Raw genomic sequence first — 21,997 nt, 5'->3', positions numbered from 1 at the left:
AGTGTATTTAGTTTTAAATTCTACCAATTTAACCAATTCAAGAACAGAAAAACATTTTCAAAACTAGTGACCTTATTATGGAATACGAAGTCAATCGTTTAAGATACAATTCCTGCCTTTCGACTCTGCTACGCTTTCATTAACTGTGAACGTGTGGCGATAGCCACTACATTTACTTTTTATTACTTGTTACTACTTTGTTTACGTTTTACTTTAAATTAATATCTCGATCGTTTCATCAAATTATTAGTTTTCAATTTTCATATTTTTCAATAATCAATTCTTGTTTATAATCAAATCAATAAAGACCTATTGTATAATTTCATAAGAAATAAAATATCTTTTATTTCCAAATTGGTGACCCCGACTTAGAATAAGTACCTACCAATCTTTAACAAGAATTCAAATATAAAATGAATGCAGAACAGGAAGCTGAACTTGCTGCTCTACGAGAAGAAAATTCTCGACTTCTGCAGAATCAACAACAAAACGCAAGACCTCCAACACAACCAACAATCAACCGTGTGGCAGTGAAACTTCCACCGTTTTGGGCCGAACGGCCCAGCTTATGGTTTTCTCAAGCTGAGTCCCAATTTATTATCTCGGACATATCAAATGAAACCACTAAATTTCATTATGTTGTTTCACAGCTGGATACTCGTGTGGCTTCCGAAGTAGAGGATATCATAACCTCGATTCCAGAACAAAACCCCTTCACTGTTCTAAAAAAGAAGCTCATTGAACGCTTATCAGCATCAGAAGAGCAACGTGTCCGACAACTCATCAGTGATGAAGAACTTGGTGATCGAAAACCTTCACAATTTCTTCGTCACCTTCGTTCTCTTGCTGGTCCATCAGTTCTGCAAGACAATTTGTTGCGACAACTTTGGTTGCGACGTTTACCATCGAACGTTCAAGCAATCCTTACATCGAGATCAGATCTTTCTCCTGATCAGCTTTCTGAGCTTGCTGATAAAATCGTTGAAGTTTCTCCACCACCAATTCCTTTTGCTGTTCATGCGACATCAAATAATGAACAGAACCAAAATTCACAAGCCCTTTTCGAAGCCATTGGCACTCTCACAAGACAAGTTGCCGAGCTATCTTCGAATAGAACTTTTCGAAATCGCTCCAAGGCCCGAGGAAGACAAAATTCAAGAAGCAGTTCTAAGTCTGCGAAGAGAGAAGGATATTGTTGGTATCACTCCAGATACCAGCACAATGCACGTAAGTGTAATAAACCTTGCAGTTTTCAGGGAAACTTAAACAGCAGTCTATAATGACGGCGAATGACTGCAATGTTCCTGGAAGCCGTCTCTTTGTAACCGACCAGAATTCAAAACATCAATTCCTCATCGATACCGGATCTGACCTTTCCTGCTTTCCAACCCGGCTTTTACCAAAACGACGTCCTTCCACTAATTACGACCTAAGCGCTGCAAATGATACCGTTATAAAAACGTATGGATTTCTGCACCTCGATTTGAATTTGGGATTACGACGAAGTTTCATTTGGAGATTCGTTGTAGCTGACGTAAGCATTCCTATAATAGGGTCAGACTTCCTTGCCCACTATCATTTGCTACCTGACTGTCAATCGAAACGCCTAATCGACACATACACTGGACTTCAATCAACTGGAAAAACCACTTCAATTCAGCACAACAGTGTGAAAACAATTCAAATTTCATCGCCATGCACTGCTTTATTGACTGAATTTCAAGAAATTACTCGTCCTGCTGGTTTGCCTAGAGTTATTAAGCACAAAACTGTGCATCATATCCGCACAACACCAGGCCCTCCAATACAGTGTCGCCCTCGTCGATTGGCTCCAGAAAAACTAAAGATTGCCAAGAAGGAATTTGCTGACATGTTACTTGCTGGAACTATCCGACCTTCAGATAGCCCATGGTGTTCACCACTTCATCTAGCACCTAAAGGCGATAATGGTTGGCGTCCCTGTGGAGATTATCGTGCATTGAATGCCCGAACGATTCCAGATAAGTACTCTTCTCGTCATATCCATGATTTCACTTACAACATCAATGGAAGCAATGTGTTTTCAACTATTGATTTGTTGAAGGCATATCAACAAATTCCCATTAACCCTGATGACGTATGCAAAACAGCCATTACAACTCCATTTGGTTCCTACGAGTTTATGTTTATGACTTTTGGACTGAGGAATGCTGGAAACACCTTCCAACGTTTGATGGATGAAATTCTATTTGGACTGGACTTTTGCTTCACATATGTAGACGATATTCTGGTTTATTCCAAGACCACAGAAGAACATATGAACCACTTGCGCCTAATTTTTGAACGACTTTCAAATTATGGTATGGTCATAAATCCATCAAAGTGCGTTTTTGTTGCTTCAGAAGTAAAGTTCCTTGGATACACGGTAAATTCTGAAGGAATCAAACCTCCCAAAGAACGTGTTAAGACTATTGAAGACTACCCGCTCCCGAAAACAGCAAAAGGCCTTCGTCGTTTTCTTGGAATGCTAGATTTCTACCGAAGATTCATCCCAAAAGCATCTGAGATTCAAGCTCCACTTCACAATGCCATCAGCAATCCTCAACTCAAAGGATCTCAACCAGTTCCATGGACACCAGAGTTAGAAGAAGTCTTCAAGAGTTGTAAAGCCGCTTTATCTTCCGCAACTCTTCTTGTCCATCCAAGCTACGCAGCAGAACTTGGTCTTTTTACTGATGCATCAAACCACTCAATTGGAGCCTGTATAATGCAGAAGATAAAAGGCAGTTGGCAACCCTTGTCATTCTTTTCAAAGAAATTATCTGAGAGAGAGAACGCTTGGCCAACTTACCATCGAGAACTTCTAGCAATATAGTGAAATTGTTTTTATTTTGCGTCTTATGTATGACCATCACCCTTAAAATCCAATTAAATTTCAGTTTAATTGAAAAAAACACAATTTCATTCCTGATATGCGTATCACAACAAAAACATTACTGTTAAAAAAAGAGCCAAGTTCTCTTATATTGAAATTATGCTGGCACAAAAAGTACTGAGATGTAAAAGTGTACCAAGTTCTAAAGTTTGGGTTCAAATTCGTATCAATAAAATTTTGATTGTTCTCTTGACAATTTTTCTTAATTATCGATTTTTAAAGTTATTTCAAAAATTGCCAAGTAAACAACCAAAATTTTATTGATACGAATTTGAACCCAAACTTTAGAACTTGGTACACTTTTACATCTCAGTACTTTTTGTGCCAGCATAATTTCAATATAAGAGAACTTGGCTCTTTTTTTAACAGTAATGTTTTTGTTGTGATTTCACTACTTTTTGCAAGGTATGGCTGTAGAATATAAAATCTCTATATTTGATGAAAATTCAGTGAAAATGGGTGGTTGCCACGCCCCCTGCCTGAAATTCTCAAACTTTAAATTTTTTCCTTTGTGTAAACTACCAGCTCCACCATTCTACCAAATTTCAAGATTCTACGACAATCAGAAGTGCTCTATAATATTTGATGAAAATTCAGCGGGAATGCCGGTTGCCACGCCCCCTGGCTGAAATTCTCAAATTTAAAATTTTTTCCTTTGTATAAACTACCAGCTCTACCATTCTACCAAATTTCAAGATTCTACGACAATCCGAAGTGCTCTATAATAATTTATGAAAACTCAGCGGAAATGGGCGGTTGCCACGCCCCCTGGCTGAAATTCTCAGGTTTTAAATTTTTTCCTTTGTATGAACTACCAGCTCTACTATTCTACCAAATTTCAAGATTCTACGACAATCAGAAGTGCTCTATAATAATTTATGAAAATTCAGCGGAAATGGGCGGTTGCCACGCCCCCTGGCTGAAATTCTCAAATTTTAAATTTATTCCTTTGCATAAACTACCAGCTCTACTATTCTACCAAATTTCAAGATTCTACGACAATCAGAAGTGCTCTATAATAATTTATGAAAATTCAGCGGAAATGGGCGGTTGCCACGCCCCCTGGCTGAAATTCTCAAATTTTAAATTTTTTCCTTTGTACAAACTACCAGCTCTACCATTCTACCAAATTTCAAGATTCTACGACATTCAGAAGTGCTCTATAATAATTTATGAAAATTCAGCGGAAATGGGCGGTTGCCACGCCCCCTGGCTGAAATTCTCAAGTTTTAAATTGTTTCCTTTGTATAAACTACTAGCTCTACTATTCTACCAAATTTCAAGATTCTACGACATTCAGAAGTGCTCTATAATAATTTATGAAAATTCAGCGGAAATGGGCGGTTGCCACGCCCCCTGGCTGAAATTCTCAAGTTTTAAATTTTTTCCTTTGTATTAACTACCAGCTCTACTATTCTACCAAATTTCAAGATTCTACGATAATCAGAAGTGCTCTATAATATATGATGAAAATTCAGCGGAAATGGGCGGATGCCACGCCCCCTGAATTGAAAATCTCAAATTTTCGATTTTTTCCTTTGTATACACCACAAGTCTTATCACCGTGTAAAATTTCAAGTTTCTACGATATCGGGAAGTTCTCCATAATTTTGATGATCTGTCAGTGAGTCAGTGAGTCAGTGAGTCAGTTACGGTTTTTGCGATTTTTGAAGCCCTATATCTCAGAAACTACTCATCGTAGGAGGCTGAAATTTTGTGAGGAGTTTGGTTTTTACGAGCTCAACAAATGTAGTGAGTTTGAAATTTCTAGCATCTTTGGTGTGGAAGTTAGAGGGGGGTCGAAAATGGCCTGAGTTGTTTCCTGTAAATAAGGGTGTAGTGCCAAAGTTGCTAGAGAACTTGGCTGGGCACTACCGTGCCCCTTGATGTACGATTTTTTTTTTTGTATTCTTGATTCGAATGACGATCGAAATATTTTAATTAGTTTTTTTAAATCATTATTTGAACAAGGTATTTTGGTTCTTGTTGCACAACGATCTTTCTCCCTAAAAAAAAACCTGTCACCCAAGTAGACCGAGAGCCCACAGCAAATTTTGGGAGTGGACGAATTCAAAAGTCTGGCAGTTTTAAATCGCGGCTGTATAATGGTTTTCGGGGGATTAAAAAACGCGAGTTTTCCAATTAATGTGAGTAGGCTAAATAAGGATACTGGTGCTCTGTCATTTCCCCTAAGCCCCTGATGCGACAAATAGAAATCAAGATATAGGGTTTTTTAACTAACCATATCAGCTCTCTTCTTGGAGAGTTTTGAATTCAAAATAACAAACAAAAATAAGTTCCTGTATACAGAATTTGAAATAGTGCGAATTTAGCCTACTTAAATGAATTGGAAAACTCACATTTTTCAACTCCCTGAAAACAATATAAACCCGCGATTTAAAGCTGCCAGACTTTTGAATTCATTATTCGAACGCATAAGGCTACAAAACTGCATACTCACATTTTGGTTATAGTTCCACTCCCAAAATTTGCTGTGGGCTCTTACACTAAAATACAAATTTTTCTTTTGTTCCTTAATTAATTAAAATAAGTAAGAAAAAGAATTGGTTTTGATTAATCAAAAGATTTAAATCGAAAGTAAAAAATTTGATTCATGTGCCTAATTCTAGAAGTCTCTTCTTTTATTTTAAGTCTTTCTCTGGACTCAACTTAACTGTTTTTTCTTGACTTCAAACTTGTTTATTGAAATCTTCAAATTTTTTAGAAGCATCCTTGAATAATTCTCATGATGGTGTCTAGGATCCAGTTATTTTTTTGAAATAATAAGGCGTTATCGGTTCCGTGAGGCTGTTTTTTACAACAAGGTGTTTTTTTTTTTTGCTATGCTTTGAACTGAAAATCAGTTACTTTCTTGACTCATCAGAAGTAAAAAAGAAAGATTACATTTATTGTTTTGTTTTTTTACAAAATATATTCTATTGTAACATTTATATAAAACAAAAAAACTGAATTATCTTTTATATACATAATATTACATAACTACAATGTCAATTTTATTTAAACTTAGAATTAAAATCCGAACCAATTTTATGAAACTTATTACAACAATCCAAAGCCTTCAACCATTCATTACTTTCTCTATCCGAATATCGCGCAAGATTCTCCACAATTGTTAAAGTCTGTTTACAAAATCTAAAAAAATAAAAACAATAACACATAAATTCAAGCTAATATTTTATTTAAATAGCTTACTTTTGACAATCATCAAATCTGTTTTCGAAACATCTCTCGTTGATAATTCTGATTAAATAACAAACAATGCTCCCTAGAATTTCTCCAATTACACCCAAAGTTTCCACCATTTTGTCTAATGTTTTCCTCGCTCTCGAACGCGGTTCATGTCTAAAAAACATTCCAAATCGTTCCTCAAACGATATTTGATAATTTTGACAAATCTGCACAATCAATTGTGCAATTTTCATAAGATTCATCATAATTTCTGGTTCTTTTTTCGATCGATGAAATATCTCAACACATTCTGTGAGAACAAGTTCTTGAAGAGTTTCCATAACTTCCCAATTCCATTTAAATTCTAATCCAAAACTACTTGGAGTTCTCATTTTCATCAATTCTAATACAAATCTCTTCGATGCATTTACTGCCTCATAAACCAAACTATTCAAATGAAATTTACTTTGATAACCATCTAGAGGAAATTCATTTTTATTTAAAAGATTCAAACCAGCATAAAGCAATATCGAGCAAAGTTTTCCATCCAAACAATTCAAATCAACCTCTCCATGACTAACTTTATCTCGAATTCTCATACCAAATGGAGAAATGAAGATGTCATAAAGGAAATGAAGTGTTCCTTTGGTCATATAGGAATCAAGCAGTCGATTATCTTCCGAGAACTCAAAAATACTATTCATCGTTATATAGTATTCATTTAGTTTAGCTGTAATATCGAACTTGTTAGCTTCGCCGTATATTTTACGGAGCACAAGTTCGATTTGGGGAAGAATCAACATGACACAACGCCAATAGTTGGATTGTTCATAATGTTGATAGACTTGCTTCCAATAGATTTTCCATTCCCCAGTCCAGGGAGAGTTATCAACTGTTTGGGTAACGAGAAGATAATTATCTACAAGAGCGTAGCCAATTGGTGGAGAATGAATCTTTGTCAAGAATCTAGAAAAATTCTTTACTTGTGGTCTTGATACAAGAGAAAGGTCTTCAATTAGTTCAGATAAACTAGCACTGACAACAAGAAGAATAGAAACAAAGGAGGGAGGAATCTCATGAGGAAGAGGAAAACCATGCCAGACAATGTTCCTGAGATTGATGGATTCTGCTGATCCCATAAGAATTTTAAGAAAGAAAATCTGATAAACGTCAATAAAGTAAATAAATAAAAGTTAACTTCCTTCTCCTTACCGAGCATGTTCCAAGGACGTCTCTCAGTTCTTTAGTGTCAAGAAGATCTCTTAAAAGATGCGGTGGAGACTTTTTGGCAATTGTCTGGTAGACATTCCCCAAAGCGTATTCCAGAGCTGCTGTCAGAAATAATACATTTTCGACAACAGTTGTTTCAGACGAGGGATTCTTATATTCATGTAAAATGTAAGGCAGACGAGATTGTTGGCCTAGCCATTGCAGTTTTGGGAGCCAGTCGGTATTGTCAGTTAATCGTTCGAGAACTGAATGACTTTGTTGGAAGACTGGTTGGAGTAATTGGACATATGGTAAGTATTCATCGTATGTCTTGGGATAGATTGGGTCTTCAAAAAGAAAAGACAAAATAGAATCAAATCAAATAAGCTTAATGCTTTCATGTTTACCATCTTTGGTAATGTTTCCATTGCCAAATAACAGCTCTGCTATACTTTGCCAATTAAAAGTTCCGTTTTGTTTTATGTAATTTAAATTATTTGATTGAGAAATGCATTTGATTATTTTGTATAATTCATCAATTTTTGGATGCAATAAAGTTTCTGATTTCGAGTTATTTTCCATTTTTGTTTACAGGAAAATTAGCGAACAGCTGTGTTCTGTCAAGTTTTAAAATGGTTGTTGTTTTTGCTAAAAGAGTTGAATTATTGCAGTTCTTGTAGTGGATTCATTTTCAGTTTGGCTGTATTCAGCCTTTGATTTCCAAAATTTTTTAGAAAATATTTACAAAATATATTTTATAAATTATTTAGATGCAAGTAGAATTTTAAATTATCCACTGCCCATTGTACTTTTTAATTGCTTAAACAAAAAAATTCCATGCGAAATCTGGCCTTATCATGAATTCCTCTCGTATCGAAAAATTTCCTCCCCCACCTCTTCCCATCCAACGACGGAGTGTTGCCAATAAGGCACTTCCAAAAATTGATGAAAACAAAAATAATAAAATAAAATGCAATAAAATCTTTTGTATATTATTATTTTGAACATTTTTTATGTGGAACTTTTTAATTGTTTATTTATTACCTTATAGACTGTTTTCACTAGAGCCCAAGTGAGATAATTTCGCAAATGAGGTCAGTTCAGACCAGGGTTCGGACTTCAGTTTCAAAATTTCGAAGCAAATTTGAAAAAAAAGTGAAGTAGATCCAAAATTTCGGAAGTAGATTTCAACACTAAACTTTCAGAATATTTATTTCCAAAAATTTATTCAAAAAAAATTATTTTTCAACAAAATAATTTTTCTTTACTTTTTTATTATGATCTTTTCCAAAAGATGTAACGGTGCTTAAGGGTAAAACGGTTAATTCAGCATAATCTAACAAATTTTTGATCCGGAATTCTTCAAAATCAGTCAAAATTACTTTGACAAACTTTATTTGGGCTCTAGTGAAAACAGGTTATTATTTGTTATAGCCACTTTTCACGAGTCGATTTTAGCCGCACGATATGTTGTTCGACTAGGATTTTTCTATAGGGATTGTCACTTTAGTCGCCAGCGACTTATATTCACACGAGTCGAAAAGCTTCGCCGCAGGGCAAAAATCGACTCGTAAAAAGTCCCCATTATGCTTCATTAAAGTTCATTTCATTTGAAATTAATTTTTGATTTTTCAATTATTTTAAATTAAATGTTGATAAAACTTCTTATCGAATTGTTCATCTTTTTAAATAAAATTTTATTGACCCTAAAGATGAGGCAATTGAGACCTCAAATATATACGACAAAAAATAAATATATATTCAAAAATATAAAAGATGCGCTTTAATTAAGAAATTAACTTTAATGAAGCAAAACAAATAATTTTTTTTTTATTAATTAATTCAACATCTTATAACAACCTCTCTTAGGCCTTATTATAACATCTAACGCAAGTGATCCGGTTTTTGCATTGGTTAAAGCCTCTGTAGTGAGTAAAGCCATTTTACGCTATTAGCTTGCGGATTACCTGCGTGTGACAAGCTATTAGCTTGCGGATTACCTGTGGAGGAAAGTCCTAAGCAATATCTGTGATTGCTCCAAAGTGATTTGTATAAGACCTGTCCTTCTTCCTATAGAAGCCAAAAGAATAGCTTGCATTGAACCTTGTGAAACTAATAGTTTCTTGGGGATCCTGTGTGCATTAAAAAAGAGTGAAGGAGAGATACAACCACGAGCTATAAGAATAGTTTTTGTCCTACTTTAAAGGTTGATTCGTGGCAGCAATCATCAAGGATAAACTAAATTACTGCAACTTACTTGTGGCTCATGTTTTCATGTGAAAACAATTATTTCATAACCATTTCCACTTTAAGAAGAATGACTATTTTTTTCTTATGTCCCAGATATTTGGATACACTAGATATTAAACACCTCATAGGCCTTGTCAACAGTTCTCTATCTAATAATGATGACAACATTATACGAATCTCTTGAAAACATACACATTAAATATTTAGATACTATTCAAAGAACAATAACGGGTTGGGGTCAAAATTCTGCCGGGGTCAAAATTCTTTTGTCAAAATTCTGCTTTCAAAATTCTGCTTTACAAAATTCTGCTTTCAAAATTCTGCTTTTCAAAATTCTGTTTTACAAAATTCTGTTTTTCAAAATTCTGCTTTTCATTATTCTGTTTTTCAAAATTCTGCAAAAAATTAAAAAAGGGTTTGGAAAATGTTAAAAAGCGCGCGCTTTTTAAAATTTTCCAAACCCTTTTTTAATTTTTTGCAAAATTCAGTAAAATCATCTTCTTGAAAAATTATCTGCTTATTTGATTACTTACTTAAATAATTTGTCATTCTTTGAATGCATATTAATTTTTGTTTTATAAATGAATAGATTTGGAAATATTAAGAAAAGGTTTTTAATACTAAACATTTCCGAAAATAATTTAAAATTTTTAAATTTATCAAATAAAGATGAATATTCAAAAATTTTAATAAGAAAAGGAATATCTTGTGTCAAACAACATCAGTTCCAATAAGTTATAGATTTTATTTGAAAGAAAGTCAGTCCATGCATTTTAAAAAATATTTGCGACACTTAAACAAAAAAATTTAGGAGAGTATCAATGTTGAATTACATTGATGAGGAGTATTTTTCTTTAGTCAGAGCATATGCTATAAAAAAAAAACAGAATTGGCAGAATTTTTTTGTTCAGAATTTTGAAAAGCAGAATTTTAAAAAGCAGAATTTTGAAAAGCAGAATTTTGAAAAGCAAAATTTTGAAAAACAGAATTTTCGTTAAAAAAGCAGAATTTTGAAAAGCAAAATTTTGAAGCCAGAATTTTGACCCGATCCCAACAATAACACGTCTAAATTTTAAATTATAACTTTGTTAAATAATATTTTTTAAATAGCCTTTGCTCTCTAAACTACAGTGTATATGAAGAATAATTATGTTTTAACTGATTTCTTAATTAAGTCTGCAAGTATTATTAAAATACATACCGCTCATTTACTTGAACACTGTCATAACCCAAAATACTGGTTTTTCAGAAATCGATTTCTAAAATTGGTATCGATCTATTTTTGTATGTAAAAAGTTAGTTTCTAAAACATAACTAGTGCTCCTCCTCCGTCAATTTTTAATTTCAAGAAATGAGTTTTTGCAGTATTAAAAATTAACTTTTTTCGTGATTTTTGTTTTTCGATACAAAAAATGTCCCACAATAAATATTTACACCATAGTGAACGCTTCAATTTAATAGAAAATCAGAAACAAAAACGAAAAAAATATATCACTCGAAATTGTTGGTTGATGCGAGATAAAGTAACAAATGCTTCTCGCAGCCAAAGCATAATTTCAAGTTTTGCTAACCATAGTGTTTTTCTCTTATAAAAATAATATCGTTGCCGTTCAGTAAAAACTCCCATTTTTTGTGTTTTGAGATAATTGGCAAATATTTTTAATAAATTGAATTTAGGGAATTTTCATTCTGTTTAGTTTGGTAGTAATAGAACCTAGCCATTCACAAATCGTAGATTAAGTTATTTGAATAAACATGGCGTATCTATCTCATTTTTGCCAAAAATGGACTTAGGGAGTTTTCGTTGAACGGCAACGATATGTTTTAATAATTTGCATACAAAATTATTCCAAATGTTTCGATTTCAACAACAATAATTTGTATTTTTTCTTCATAATCAGGATATTGATATCAAATTAAAGATAAGTTAATCGCCCTGATTTGAAAATTATAAATCCATCATGTGCGATATTTTCCAAGATAAAGAAAAAATTTTTACCTATGTTTCCAAATTCTACCTTTCAAATTCATACGTTATCTTCCTTCAAAATAGATTTGAAACCATTGAATAAAAGTTAAAAATAGTTGACAGTAAAAAATAGTTAGTATTTTATTGTTTGACTAATCAGTAACTCAGTCATCAGTAAAAAACATTTCCAATAGATCACTCTTCTCACATTGATCTCCCTCCAAACGTTGTTGTGCCTTCCAACGAATTAGTGTTGGAATGACTTGAATGTGTATGTCTTTATCTGTTCTAAATGGATTTTTCATGTCTTTCCAACTAAATGAAAATTAAAAACAAAAATGCAATTTAGATAAGGCCCAAGAAGTTAAAAAAGAATTTAAAAAACTTACAAAGGTCTATCCCCAACATCGACATACATAAAAACAGAATCTTTAGCGAATTTGTCAACTGCAGCCAATACGTGTGGTTCGGCTAAAGTTATATAGCGTTTAATTAATATTAACTAATTGAGAAATTTTCGATAACCAACCTGTAACACAATCCGGGCACCAAGAAACACCTGCATCACTTTTACTGCCGCTAAAATACACATTTATTTCATTTGCACCGGCTACTTCGGCCAAAGAAGTCTTGAGGGCTTCATAGCCTTTTAGATTGAATTTCTTGGCCATGTTATTTGCAAATGAGCCGACAAATAAATACTAAATTCTAGATTGTTGTTGTTATCGCTGTCGCTGCTGTCACAAATGCTTTGACAATTCAAAGCTCTGTTTGTTTTAAAACTTTGAGATGAATATTTAAGAGTTCATGAAATAATAAGCTTCCCGAAGTTTTATTTTTACTTTTGTTTCTAAAAAATACTTTTTTTGTCAAACTCAGAAAGAAAGTATCGATAATGTGGTCTACGATTTTATTTCTACCATGTTTGGGAAAATACGATGGTTATTGATATCGAGTCGAATTTGACGATATATATACAGGGTGTCCCAAAAGTAATGGATCAAACGAAATATGCTGATAGGCCAACTTAAGGGCTCTCAGAATTTGGTAACTTATTCATCCCAAATCCTTACGGTTTTCGATTTAATGCAGTTTTTCTGAAATATCGAAAAATCCCGACTTTGCAACAGTATTTTGCTTCCTCCGCTCATAATTGATTTTTGTTTTTTACAATTCATTCACTAAAACATTGCCTAATAATAAGAATTAATTAATTAATTAAAATATTTTTTATTTCATAAGCCATTTTGTTACAAATTAATTAACAGTTCCATGTTTTATGAAAACTCAATTTCTCACTTTTAATTCAGAACAACACCCTGAAAAAAGTTTTTATGGTGTGACACAGGTTTATTATTTTGAAAACTTACCGTGTTATTGCAGTTTTCAAAAATGAATACAAATTTCCAAAGTTGAAATTAGAACTAAAGATATTACAATTTAAAAGCAACAAAACAGGGCTTTTCAGAGAAAAATAACAAAGAAAAATAACACTTTTCTCGACTGTTGTTTGTTTATTTCTTTTTGAATAAAAGCCTCGATTTTTGTTTGTTATTTTTCTCTGAAAACCTTTGTTTTTTTGCATTCAAATTGTAGTATCTTTCGTTCTAATTTCATCTTTGGAAACTTTTATACATTTTTGAAAACTGCAATAACACGGTAAATTTTCAAAATAATAAACCTGTGTCACACCATAAAAACTTTTTTCAGGGTGTTGTTCTGAATTAAAAGTGAGAAATTGAGTTTTCATAAAACATGGAACTGTTAATTAATTTGTAACAAAATGGCTTATGAAATAAAAAATATTTTAATTAATTAATTATTTCTTATTATTAGGCAATGTTTTAGTGAATGAATTGTAAAAAACAAAAATCAATTATGAGCGGAGGAAGCAAAATACTGTTGCAAAGTCGGGATTTTTCGATATTTCAGAAAAACTGCATTAAATCGAAAACCGTAAGGATTTGGGATGAACAAGTTACCAAATTCTGAGAGCCCTTAAGTTGGCCTATCAGCATATTTCGTTTGATCCATTACTTTTGGGACACCCTGTATATTAAAACGGGTGGTAAAATTCAGTACCATTCTATCGATACCAGCAGATTGTGTCACGGGTACAATGGAAATTAGCTTTATGTCCGAAGATATGTAATAATGTCCAAAAAGAAGGAACACTTTTAGACATTTTTATAAAATAAATTTTCGTTTACTGTTGATAACACTGGTCGACAAAAATAAAAAAAAGTCGGGAGCAAGAACTTTGTGAGGTGATTTTAATAGGGTTTTCGTTTTTTAAATTTGTATTTTGATCTATAAATTGATTTTTTTCGTTACGAAACGAATACGTTTTCAAATTGATTTTTATTTTTTATAGTATTGGTGTGTATTTGTGTCTGTGAATCAGAACAGCAATCGCAGTTGTTAAACGTTGCCGACCGTAGATTTTTTTTTATCCAAAGATGAGCTAGACGAATAATTCACTCAAAATTACTTTCATTTGAATTTCAAAACTATTTTAATTCTTTCTTGAAACCGAAACAAATTATTATCAAACTGATGGCTGTCAATAATGATGCATATTAGTGTTAGTAAACGAGGGGTAAATCTGCCGAAAAACCCAGATCTGGAAAACTGATCTAAGATCAAAAAATAAATCAATTTTGTTTGGCCAAACGAAGGCAAAAATTGAAAAAATCAATTTTTTGACAGCTCTAAATCAAAAAATAAATGATTTTTGTACCAAACAAAAACCCCATAATTGACTTTAGTGCGCTGAATTCAAAACTAGCTGCGTTCCTTTGGAAATATTTATCTACTTTTTAGTACTTAAAACTACTTTGAACTACTTTGCTATACTGAAAAAGTAGTTCAAAGCCACAGTACACATAAAAAGGTAATATATTCCGAACTGACATCGGTCGCCAGATTGTCAAAACATGACACTTTGGCGACCAATTTCAGCTACCGAATTCTTAATTGTTTAAAATACCGACGAAAAATGCACAAAAACCGATAAACCACGCACACCACTAATTTTTAAACAATTATTTACCATTTGCCGCGATGAAACACGAAGAAAATTTGTTATTTTTCAATTTATAATATTTTTAAATGACATTTTATAAATTAAAACAAAAACTAATTTCCTGTTTACTGAAATATAAAAATTAAAGGCCGACCTGACAGATTGGTGCCCATTTTTGACAAACAAATTTTGACAACGTTCGGAATATATTACCTTATTATGTGTACTGTGGTTCAAAGCAGCTTTAAGTACTAAAAAGTAGATAAATATTTCCAAAGGAACGCAGCTACTATTTACAGTTTTGTTCTATCACGTCCATTTTTTTAGCTATACTCATCACCATTTTCCCTATAGTCTCAATTTCAATGAACTTCTTTTTGATTTTTAACCAAAAAATACATTTTTACTTAATATGCTGCTTTTTAAAATCCAAATTAGAAGTCGCAAATTGGAATTTCGATCAAAAAAACCATTAATTATGATAATGTACCTACTATTAGTCTAAGAGCCGGCAGCATATTTTGGCAGTTTTGATATAACCGAAATTCGAGTATGCACATATCTAGATATGCACCACAGTATGTCAACGGAAAAAGTCTGGCAGTGATCTTTTTCAGCTTTCCCTTGCCAGACGCATCCAAAGTGCAGCAAAAAATCAACTTTTGGCGTTTTGGTATAACCGAATAAATGATACACCAAAAAATCATAAAAAATCCCCTGATTTCGAAACTGTGGGTACCGCAAGTTTCTTTTTCAGCTTTTGCTTTGAGTGCATTTTTCTAATAAAAAACCTAATTACTTATTTTCTGTTAGGTATAACCGAATGATGGTAACAAATTAATATTCTATGTCTATTCCAGGTCTAGAAAATATAATTTTTAGCCAGCTATTTTTCAGCCTTCCCTCTGCCAGACGCATCCAAAGTGCAGTCAAAAATCAACTTTTGGCGTTTTGCTAAGTATAAACCGAATAAATGATACACCAAAAAATCATAAAAAATCCCCTTATTTCAAAAATGTGGGTACCAGAAGTTTTTTTTCAGCTTTCGCCCCGCCAGACCGCTTTGAAGCATTTTGAAATGCATTTTTCTAATAAAAAACCTAATAGCTTATTTTCTGTTGGGTATAACCGTATGATGGTAACAAATAAAAATTCTATGTCTATTCCTGGTTTAGAAAATATAAGTTTAAGCCAGATATTTTTCAGCCTTCCCTCTGCCAGACGCCCTTAAAGGTTTCCCAAACAGTTTTTTCCATACAAAAAACACCTAGTTTCTGTTTTTTTCTTATAAAATTGAAATAATATTTTTTTGTTTAGAGTAACCATATGATGGCCAATTATTAACTTTCTCTGCCTTTTCCTGATTTAGAAAATATAAGTTTAAGCCAGTTTTGTTTCAGCCTACCCTCTGCCAGACGCCCTAAAAGGTATCTCAAGAGTACGGGAAAGTTAGATTTTGCTATATGGGGGTCTGGGAAAAAATCCGAAATGCATTTTAACTTAAGGGCTCGAAAGAGCATAAACCCAGGGATCGAAAGAGTCTAAAACCACATTTTGTACAACCGCACCAAGAGTCATTTTGTTTGTCCCTATACAAAAAATTGCAATTTTTTTGAAGTTTTTTGCCTACAGATCGAAAACGGTATGTCAAATCGAAAAACCAATATTGTAACAAATGAAGGTAATAAAAAGATCTACAACTTTTACTACGAACAAATTAAAAAAAAATTGCTCAAGTAAAAGAGATATGACAAAAATAAGAAAAAAACACCCTAACTTTTAAACCAAAGGGATAATCGAAAAATGTTATTTAACATATATTGTAGAAAATTAAATTATTTCAAGTTTGTCATACATTGTTTTTCTGTAGGTTCAAAAATACGCGAGTTATGTGAAAAACAAAATTTTTATTAAAAAAAAAAAAAAAAATGGCGGACAAATGACTCTTGTTGCGATTGTACAAAATGTGGTTTAAGACTCGTGTCTTTATGCCTTTCGAGCCCTGAAGTCAAAATGCATTTCGGATTTTTTCCCAGACCCCCATATAGCAAAATCTAACTTTCCCGTACTATTGAGATACCTTTTAGGGCGTCTGGCAGAGGGTAGGCTGAAACAAAACTGGCTTAAACTTATATTTTCTAAATCAGGAAAAGGCAGAGAAAGTTAATAATTGGCCATCATATGGTTACTCTAAACAAAAAAATATTATTTCAATTTTATAAGAAAAAAACAGAAACTAGGTGTTTTTTGTATGGAAAAAACTGTTTGGGAAACCTTTAAGGGCGTCTGGCAGAGGGAAGGCTGAAAAATATCTGGCTTAAACTTATATTTTCTAAACCAGGAATAGACATAGAATTTTTATTTGTTACCATCATACGGTTATACCCAACAGAAAATAAGCTATTAGGTTTTTTATTAGAAAAATGCATTTCAAAATGCTTCAAAGCGGTCTGGCGGGGCGAAAGCTGAAAAAAAACTTCTGGTACCCACATTTTTGAAATAAGGGGATTTTTTATGATTTTTTGGTGTATCATTAGGTCTGTTTGGGTACTGCCTAAAACAGAAATATTTCAACTTTTTTCAACTTTTTTAACCCAATTCCTGTTTGGGTACTCTGAAATTGTACATTTTTTCACAAAAAAGATGGCCGCGAGAGAGAAAAAATTTCCCCTTCTTGCGAATTTCTGCCCAAAAAATTTCATCGAACAAAAATCTGAAATCTGTCAAAAGGTAGTGCTTTCTCTGTTTTTTTTTATTTGTTTGTCGCACAACAAAGAAAACAAACTACAAACATGGTGGCGTGGATTTTTTTTTTGTTTTTTTTTATTTATTTCGTTTTAGTGATATAATGCTCAAAACAAATTAATATTTTTTGAACAAAATAATAAAAAAAGTGTTTCAAAAATAAAACAAAGTTTTTTTTAATATTATTCATTTCTTTTTTTTTTTAATTTGTGTTTACATTTTTTAATGAACAAAACAAAGTACAAACATGGCGATGTGGCTATGTTTTGTGTTTTTATTTTTATGTTTTGTGTTTTAATGGTTGAGAAGTGCTTTATTTTATAAATGATTTATGAAAAAATGAATAAAAAAAAGTGTTTGTAAAACAAAACAAAATGTTTTGATATTTTTCCTTTCTTTATTTTTTTTTCAATTGGTGTTGTTGTTTACATTTTTGTTGTTGTAGAAAAAGTAGCAGAAAATTTGTGCCAAAAGCGTTTGGGTACTTTTACACAATTTTTCTTTCTCTGAGAGAATTTCATCCCCACTCCTTAAAATTTGACAGGTTTCATATTTTTGTGCAAAAAGAACCCAAACAGACCTATTTATTCGGTTTATACTTAGCAAAACGCCAAAAGTTGATTTTTGACTGCACTTTGGATGCGTCTGGCAGAGGGAAGGCTGAAAAATAGCTGGCTAAAAATTATATTTTCTAGACCTGGAATAGACATAGAATATTAATTTGTTACCATCATTCGGTTATACCTAACAGAAAATAAGTAATTAGGTTTTTTATTGGAAAAATGCACTCAAAGCAAAAGCTGAAAAAGAAACTTGCGGTACCCACAGTTTCGAAATCAGGGGATTTTTATGATTTTTTGGTGTATCATTTATTCGGTTATACCAAAACGCCAAAAGTTGATTTTTTGCTGCACTTTGGATGCGTCTGGCAAGGGAAAGCTGAAAAAGATCACTGCCAGACTTTTTCCGTTGACATACTGTGGTGCATATCTAGATATGTGCATACTCGAATTTCGGTTATATCAAAACTGCCAAAATATGCTCCCTGCTCTCGGTCTATATGATTTGGAAATATCATAAAACTCTTTTTCCAATATCTTTGAGAAAAAAGCACACAAAAATTCTTTACAAAAGTATGGTTTGGTTCTAGCTCTATTTTCATTGTCGACCAGTGTTATTGCCCAAAACATTTATCTTGAAAATTGGTCATAATTTACTTAAGTCCGCAGGTTTTTTTATCACAATTATTAGAGCCGTTTTTGAGAAAATTAACATTTTTCGTAACAAAAAAAATATTTTTCAACATTTTCACAATTTTTACATCGATTTTAGGAAAAAATAGATTTTTTAAAATATGTATATATATTTATTTCCATATCCAACGAAGAATATTTTACGAAAATCGGTCAAAGATTGGTTGAGAAAATGTTTTCATAAAAGATATCAACCCCTCGAAGAAATTCGAACATTTTGTACAAAAGAAAGAATTACTTTCGTCGAAAGCCCGATTCCGATTGGATGGTAGTTTTACAAGAAATATCTTCATTTTTGTGTTTTTTTTAGGAAAATATAAGCCAAAAACTGAAAAAATAAATCCGAAAATGTTTGCGGTGATTTGCTTACAACATCCCAAATCAGTGCCTATTTAAATTATATAAAAGTTTTCGCATACAAAAATCGCAATTGAAAGGGTCGTTTGGGAGAAAGCCAAAATTTAAAATTTTTTCGAAAACTATCAATAAGTCAATAAGTTCTTTTTGACTGCAGGGTAGTTGCGTGTAACTAAAGATTTTTAATTAAAATCATAGATAAAAAAAATTGCTATTCGAGCAACATCTTGCGCCACAATCGTTTTTTCCTCTTTAGTTAACATCTGTTGAGACTTGAGACCCAGTCGCTGACCTATGCTTATAGTGATTTTTTAATGCTCAGACACTTTATCTACGTCATACAATAATTTAAGCTTACTCTGCGTTAATTTTTTCATTCAGTTTATTTCAAAGTTTCACCTTTATTATGTCACCCAGAAATCCAAGCACCATGTCAATGCCAGAAGGTGTTGAACAAAATGCAAATATAGCGGATATTTTTGTTTATGTTTATGTCTACCTCGCCATTCAGCAAAAAATGAAGTTAATTCCAGCAGAAGCTTTGAATTGTTTAAAAGCGCAAATAATGATGGTTAGTAACATATTCAGTTGTAGTAACTCAAAACAACATGGGTGAGGGTGCAATAAGCAAAAACATCTTTTCTATTAAATTATTTTCTAATTTTTATTATTTGTAGTTTTCTTGAAAGGATTATTCGTTTTAGCAACTTGCCTTGCTCTTGTGGAATGTTCAACAATAAAGAAATCAAATGAGAAAATTGAAACAACTACTACCAAAGCTGTGCCTTCCAAAGCCAATGCTGTGCCTACCGAAGTTAAAAATACTAACACAACTACCCCATGCACATGTGGAGTATTTCTTACAAGCCAGTTTACAAAAGGATCCGATGAACAACCCAAAGGAGATGCAGCTATGATTCAAGATATCAACAAAGTATTCCCATGTAATATGATTGGACAAAAACAATGTCAAACCAAATGTTTAGAATCGGTGAGTTTTAAAATTATCTCTAAACTAAAGAATATTTTATAAAACAATTTATTTTTTTGTTTGAAAAGATCGTTGGACATCTTCCTAACTCTGCAACTGTTTTGTGTGCAACACTTGGCCGTGATATACATAAGGAAAGGGCTTTTCTCTTTATTAAAAACTGCAAGGATTCTTGGATCAATACTAACTTGGCAGCTGGTAAGGAATATTGCTGCAAGGATGGAACCTCTTACCAATGCCCTTTGGTTTAGTGAAATGTTAACTTGTTTTAAATTATTGTTGATTTATGTTGTAACTAAAAGGATAAAATGAGCTATTTATTTGATATTTTGTGATAGTAAAGGAGAATATTTAGTAAAATTAAACTTACATCACGGAAAGAAATACGAGTTCTATTTTACTAGACATCCCTATTGAGTTGCACGAACGATTATCACGGTCGGCAACGAAAGTAGATCTAGAACCAAAGCATACTTTTCCTAAGATTTTTCTGTGCTAAATTGGTGTTTGTAGTCAAAATTTTACTGGCACTCAACGTTTTTGAAATACTTGAATATTAAAAGGTCAGAAACGGGTTTTTTTGGTACTTTTTTGTCGAATTTATTTTCAAGCTCAAAAACTAAAAAAAAATCGATTTATTTTTTTTTTTTTTTGATTTTATGTAATTATTTAATTGCTAATTTTGTTTTCAAAACTTAATACTCATTAGTTTTGACTCAAAAACAGAAAACCGGATGCAAAAATGTCTTGTCGTTTTCGAAAAAATAAAAAACAAAAAACAAAACTACCTACTTTTTTAAGATATTTTTGCACCCGGTTTTCTGTTTTTTTTAAGGCCAAATAAGAGCATTGAATTTTGAAAATCTATTAGTATTAAATTAGATTTAAGTTTTGAAAAAAAAGTTAGTTCGTATTTTTTTCTTCAAAATACTGATTTTTTTATTTATTTATTTATTTATTTATTAATAATTTAACTCCATACATAAATAAGAATTACATTCTTTTCTCTTGTACAGGAAAACAATTGGTTTGAAAATTTAAATTTACAAATAAGAAGTTAAAGTAACCATATAAAACAAGTATTTAATCTAAAAAAAAAACACTAAACAAAAAAGTTAAAAAATAACAAAATTGCATGTACTCGAGTCATTGTATATATTATTAATCAGTAGCGAAATGTTGAAATATTAAGTTTTTATATGTTCCACTAGAACTTACTCTCCTTAGATTTTGAGGGAGATTATTCCAAAGGTGAATTGCATAAACAAAAAACTGTCGACTCCTGGCCAAAGATTGATATCTAGGTGGAACTATTGCATGGCTTCTTTGAGAGTTATTAAATTTAATTTTTGAAAACAGATAGTTTGGAGTTTTTGTTGAAATAATTTTTTGTAGTGCAAGTACTGTTCTAAATTTTAACAGAGCTATCAGTGAGCAACCATTTATTTGCTTAGCATAAGTAGAAACGTGGTCAAATCTACTCAAATTGAAAACATATCTTGCGCAACTATTATAGGCGACATTTAACTTCGATAGTGATTCAGCATCTAAATTTGAAAATAGATACAATAGGCAATACAAAGGTCTTGATTAATTTTAGTTTTACGGCTATAGGCAAGTACATTTTGGTAGGACTCAAACCTCGAAGAATACAATATATTTTTGATACTATGCTATTGATATGATCTTTCCAATTCAGATTCTGATTAAAGTATATTCCAAGATTCTTTGCTTTGTCTACGAACTCAATAGGAACATTGTCTATGTTGAGTGATGAGGGAAAGACATCATACTTTTGTGTTCTCCACAAAGTCATAGCTTTAGTCTTGGACGCGTTCAATTGAATTCCATTACTTTTAGACCATCTACAAATATTATTTAAGTCAGCATTCATTTGTTCTACTGCAAAAGCATGGTTAGTCTTATTGAACCTATATATTAGTTGTGCGTCATCAGCGAAAAAATGAAATTCACAATTTTTGATACACATAGACAGGTCATTTAAATATATCACAAATAAAAGGGGACCCAAAACGGATATGATTGATATGATCTTTCCAATTCAGATTCTGATTAAAGTATATTCCAAGATTCT

At 32.2% G+C, this 21,997-nt stretch overlaps 4 protein-coding genes across 4 annotated transcripts; 2 read left to right on the top strand and 2 right to left on the bottom strand.

Annotated features, from left to right (window-relative positions):
• The first annotated feature begins 413 nt into the window (after window positions 1–413).
• On the top strand, window positions 414–1,280 carry LOC129909632 (uncharacterized). Its single transcript, XM_055986704.1, has one exon. It carries the CDS (start codon window positions 414–416, stop codon window positions 1,278–1,280), a length of 867 nt encoding a protein of 288 aa, XP_055842679.1.
• Window positions 1,281–5,905: 4,625 nt separating this feature from the next.
• LOC129910088 (endoplasmic reticulum membrane-associated RNA degradation protein-like) lies at window positions 5,906–7,990 on the bottom strand. Its single transcript, XM_055987350.1, has 4 exons — window positions 7,720–7,990; window positions 7,316–7,659; window positions 6,128–7,263; window positions 5,906–6,067 (listed from the first exon to the last, which is right to left on the bottom strand). Exons 1-4 carry the CDS (start codon window positions 7,892–7,894, stop codon window positions 5,929–5,931), a joined length of 1,794 nt encoding a protein of 597 aa, XP_055843325.1. The 5' UTR covers window positions 7,895–7,990; the 3' UTR covers window positions 5,906–5,928.
• A 3,657-nt stretch (window positions 7,991–11,647) lies between these two features.
• Window positions 11,648–12,245, bottom strand: LOC129910098 (thioredoxin domain-containing protein 17-like). Its single transcript, XM_055987362.1, has 3 exons — window positions 12,061–12,245; window positions 11,921–12,002; window positions 11,648–11,846 (listed from the first exon to the last, which is right to left on the bottom strand). The coding sequence occupies exons 1-3, from the start codon at window positions 12,200–12,202 to the stop codon at window positions 11,696–11,698; spliced, it is 375 nt and encodes a 124-aa protein (XP_055843337.1). The 5' UTR covers window positions 12,203–12,245; the 3' UTR covers window positions 11,648–11,695.
• Window positions 12,246–19,350: 7,105 nt separating this feature from the next.
• Window positions 19,351–20,286, top strand: LOC129910096 (follicle cell protein 3C-1). Its single transcript, XM_055987361.1, has 3 exons — window positions 19,351–19,523; window positions 19,589–19,902; window positions 19,971–20,286. Exons 1-3 carry the CDS (start codon window positions 19,520–19,522, stop codon window positions 20,151–20,153), a joined length of 501 nt encoding a protein of 166 aa, XP_055843336.1. The 5' UTR covers window positions 19,351–19,519; the 3' UTR covers window positions 20,154–20,286.
• Window positions 20,287–21,997: the final 1,711 nt, after the last annotated feature.

The sequence above is a fragment of the Episyrphus balteatus genome, chromosome 2 (genome assembly GCF_945859705.1).
Source record: "Episyrphus balteatus chromosome 2, idEpiBalt1.1, whole genome shotgun sequence".
NCBI classification, from domain to species: domain Eukaryota; kingdom Metazoa; phylum Arthropoda; class Insecta; order Diptera; family Syrphidae; genus Episyrphus; species Episyrphus balteatus.
Note: the sequence above shows the minus strand (reverse complement) of the source record. Positions and strands in the feature narration are given on the sequence as shown.

What these genes read in the sequence shown, in the direction of transcription:
- LOC129909632 (XM_055986704.1), top strand. Translation starts at nt 414, where the DNA reads ATGAATGCAGAACAGGAAGCTGAACTTGCTGCTCTACGAGAAGAAAAT.
- LOC129910088 (XM_055987350.1), bottom strand. Translation starts at nt 7,894, where the DNA reads ATGGAAAATAACTCGAAATCAGAAACTTTATTGCATCCAAAAATTGAT. An exon ending in TGGAAACATTACCAAAGATG is followed by an intron (nt 7,660 to 7,719) that starts GTAAACATGAAA and finishes TTCTTTTTGAAG; the next exon opens with ACCCAATCTATCCCAAGACA. An exon ending in AGATTTGATGATTGTCAAAA is followed by an intron (nt 6,068 to 6,127) that starts GTAAGCTATTTA and finishes TTATTTTTTTAG; the next exon opens with ATTTTGTAAACAGACTTTAA.
- LOC129910098 (XM_055987362.1), bottom strand. Translation starts at nt 12,202, where the DNA reads ATGGCCAAGAAATTCAATCTAAAAGGCTATGAAGCCCTCAAGACTTCT. An exon ending in GTGCCCGGATTGTGTTACAG is followed by an intron (nt 12,003 to 12,060) that starts GTTGGTTATCGA and finishes ATATAACTTTAG; the next exon opens with CCGAACCACACGTATTGGCT. An exon ending in GATGTTGGGGATAGACCTTT is followed by an intron (nt 11,847 to 11,920) that starts GTAAGTTTTTTA and finishes ATTTTCATTTAG; the next exon opens with TTGGAAAGACATGAAAAATC.
- LOC129910096 (XM_055987361.1), top strand. An exon ending in AAACCAAATGTTTAGAATCG is followed by an intron (nt 19,903 to 19,970) that starts GTGAGTTTTAAA and finishes TTGTTTGAAAAG; the next exon opens with ATCGTTGGACATCTTCCTAA.